Genomic DNA, 3,756 nt, shown 5'->3' with positions numbered 1-3,756 from the left:
TTATAGTCATTCAGATAATAATTTGTCTCCCTGTTATTTGTTGCCAAAGTGAACAGCCTCCCGGTTATAAATATTATATTGCTAAGTATTTGCCCACTCACTCTACCTGTTTAAATCACATTTGGGATGTGAAGGTGCTGGTATTGGACTGGGGTGGAGAAAGGCAGAAGTCACATGACTCCAGGTTATAGTCCAACAGGTTTATTTGAAATCACAAGCTTTTAGAGCACTGCTCCTTCATCAGATGCTCCGAAAGCTTGTGATTTCAAATAAACCTGTGGGACTATAACTTGGTGTCGTGTACCTTCTGACTACGCCATCTCTGCACCTCCTCACCGCTCACCCTCTCACCCAGCTTTTTGTCAGCTGCAAATTTGCGGATATTACATTTAGTTTTCTCATCTAACTCATTAATGTATATTGTAAATAGCTAGGGTCTAAACACAGCTCTGTGATATCCCACTAATCACCGCCTTCCTATTTAGAAAAAGACCCATTTATTCCTACTGTTTGTTTCCTGTCTGCCAATCTATTCTCTATCCAGCTCAGTGCACTATTCCTGATCTCCTGTACTTTAATTTTAAACATTAATCTCTTAGGTGGAACTTTGTTGAAAATCTAAATAAACCACATCCACTGACTCTGCCACCCCCACCCTCCCATCAACTCTACTAGTTACATCCCTGAAGAATTCCAGTCGATTTCCAAAGTATGATTTCCCTTTTGTAAATCCATGTTGATTCTGTCCAATCCTTCCACTGTTTTCCAAGTGTTCTGCTAAGTGGTTGATAGTTCCTGTTTTCTCTGTATCTCCCTTTTTAAAGTGAGATTACATTAGCTCCTGCCCAATCTGTGTAGGAGTTTCTAGGAACTTGGACAACCACCACCAATCCTCACACTATTTCTCTGGTCACTTCCTTATCTACTCTTGGAAGTAGATTCTTCGACTCCGGGGATTTATCTGCCTTCAGTCCCATCAATCTCATCAATTTTCCCAACACCATTTTTGTCCTAATACTGATTTCCTTCAGTTCCTCCCTCTCACTAAACCCTGTGTTCCCCAACATTTCTAATATGTTGCTTGTGTCCTCCTTTGTGATCACAGAACCAAAGGATGTACTTAGTTGGTCAGCCATTTCTTTTGTTCCCATTATAAATTCCCCTCTTTCTGACTGCAAGAGACCTACATTTGTCTTCACCAATCTTTTTCTCTGTATATACCTACAAAAAACTTCACAGTTAGTTTTTATGACTTAGAGATGTGAAGGACTGCCGATGGTAGAAGCCTGAGTTAGTAGCTGTGAGGCTGGAAAAGCACAGCAGGTCAGACCGTATCCAAGGAGCAGGAAAGTCAATGTTGTGTGCCAAAACCCTTTGTCAGGGCTGGGAGGGGAGGGAGCCCAGAAGTATATGGGGTGGGGTGGGAGGGAGGATCTGGAGATCCAACAGAGATTCAACCTGCACTTCATCCAACCTCATCTGTTGCATTCTTTGCTCTTGATATGGTCTCTTTTGTATCGGGGAGACTCAGGGACCAGTTCATGGTCTGCGCTCTCATGCATCAACCAACCTGACCTTCCGGTTATCATCCATTTTAATCTCCCCCCACCCCCCTGCCCCCACTAACATCCTTGGCCTCCTGCACTGTCAGAGTGGGGCTAAACAGAAACTGGAGGAACAACACCTGATGTTTCACTTGGGGATCTTACAGCCCAATGGCTTCAACAGCCCTATCCCAATGTCTAGCCTCACCCATCCTCCTCACCTCCCTCATCTGACCTAACCTATCCATCTTCCTGATCACCTAGCCGATCCAGCCTTCCCACTGACCAATCGCAATTGCCCCCAAATCCAGCTTCACATATACTGACAGCCAGTTTTATTGTTTTCCCTAAGCTAACTATTACACTTTTTTTTTCTTTATCAATCCTTCTATTCTCCTTTGTTGAATTCTAAACTGCTCCCACTTCTTAGGTCTGTCGTTTTTTTTTTCTGGCCAATTTGTATGCCTTTTCTTTGAATTTACCACTCTCTCTAATTTCCCAGGAATGTTTAGATCAGTAGATCAGTCCAAGTAGAATGGATTGTTTCTGGACAGGACTGGGACTAATGTCTTCGGGGTGGGGGTGGGGTTGCTAGTGCTGTTTGGGAAAGTTTAAACCAGATTGGCAGTTGAGAGGGGAACTTCAGCAGGGAGACAGTTATTCATTGCTACCCAGTTCAAAACTAAAACTGGAAAGGTGGCTCAGGCAGGACTTCAGCCATTCTTCCTGCATGTGTGTTGGAAGAATTCGCAGGTTTGGCCCTGTTCCGAATGCATAGTGTGGCCAAAACCCCATCCTGGGACTCGAATGTGGAGCTTCTCACTCAGACAGGGCAATAACCACTGAACCACAAAACCACTTCTGTGCCCTTGACATTATCATTATCACCAACCCAGCTTCAATAATTCACATCTCAATTAAAGATGGCACTGGAAAAAGCACAGCCAGTCAGGCAGTATCTAAGGGCCAGGAGAGTCAACATTTTGGGCAGGACCCTTCATCGGGACTGAATATATTTGTGTAATAGATTGTTATATCAAGGTGCTTTGTGCTAATCGGTGTTTTTTTTTAACAGTTTAACAGTAACATGGACGAGGTAGCTGTTGTTGCCTCGAAGCTGTGTGTCCGGTTAAAGCTGGCCCCTCCGGATATCTGTGTCCAGGCCGTCGCCTTGTTCAAACACGATGTGATAATTGCCTGGACTGAATCTATCCTGAAGCCATCAGAGATCTGTGGCTTGTTCCTGGGTGTTGTTTGTGGTCATTGGGACATTTACTCTGACTGGAATGTCACACTCCCTGACACACCAAAGCCTCCCGTCATCCCCCCCAAGCCACCCCTCCCTGGTTCTCCTGTCACAAGGATACTATTTCTCACAGACATTCACTGGGACAAAGATTACATCCCAGGGAGTAACCCTGACTGCCGGGACCCCTTGTGCTGCAGGAAGGGCTCGGGTTTACCCCCTAGCCATCGGAAAGGAGCTGGGAAGTGGGGTGAATACAGCAAGTGTGACCTTCCCCTCCACACCATCGAGAACCTTCTACAGCATCTTCAACCTGGACACTTTGATCTGGTCTACTGGACTGGGGATATTCCAGCTCATGATGTCTGGCACCAGACCCGGAAAGACCAACTCACGGCTCTCAACACCATCACCAGACTCATCCAGAAATACCTGGGCCACGTTGCTGTCTACCCAGCCGTTGGCAATCATGAGAGCACTCCAGTCAACAGCTTCCCTCCTCCCTTCATCCACGGTAACGAGTCCTCTGCCTGGCTCTACGATGCAATGGTGCAGGCCTGGAAGGGCTGGCTGCCTGAGGAAGCTCAGGAAACTCTCCGGTAAACAAGAATCTGAGCAGAAGGATGGGAATACAGGCAGGGTCTCCTCTATACTGTAAAGCTTTCTCACCTTGGTGGGTGCACCTTCTCTTGAGATAGTGAGGAGATGGTCCCTTGTAGTCTCTGTTATCAGCCAGTGCAGTGCTCTCTGATACTGGCCTTCAGCAGTGTGCAATTCCCTCAGTCCTAACCTTTTGAATAATGGCAGAAAATGTTCAAATAACCTTTCAGCCAATAAGCGAGGACTCTGACAAACAAGGCGGGCAAGTTGAGGGAACAAATTAAAGCATAGGACACATTGTCATTACTGTCATTGAGATATGGTTGGGGAGGGGGGCAGCATTGCAATGTGGTGGGGAGGGGGAGG

The 3,756-nt window shown here is 46.1% G+C and overlaps 1 protein-coding gene across 1 annotated transcript in view; it reads left to right on the top strand.

Moving 5' to 3' along the window:
* Positions 1-2,553: 2,553 nt before the first annotated feature.
* The window catches only part of smpd1 (sphingomyelin phosphodiesterase 1), a 21,978-nt gene continuing 20,775 nt past the window's right edge, over positions 2,554-3,756 (top strand). Inside the window, exon 1 of the mRNA XM_043692733.1 lies at positions 2,554-3,389. Coding sequence (XP_043548668.1) covers positions 2,632-3,389 — 758 coding nt within the window. The 5' untranslated portion in view covers positions 2,554-2,631. The remainder of the gene's footprint in view (positions 3,390-3,756) is intronic.

This window comes from Chiloscyllium plagiosum, chromosome 6 (genome assembly GCF_004010195.1).
Source record: "Chiloscyllium plagiosum isolate BGI_BamShark_2017 chromosome 6, ASM401019v2, whole genome shotgun sequence".
Taxonomy (NCBI): domain Eukaryota; kingdom Metazoa; phylum Chordata; class Chondrichthyes; order Orectolobiformes; family Hemiscylliidae; genus Chiloscyllium; species Chiloscyllium plagiosum.
This window is presented reverse-complemented; position numbering and strand designations above follow the sequence as displayed.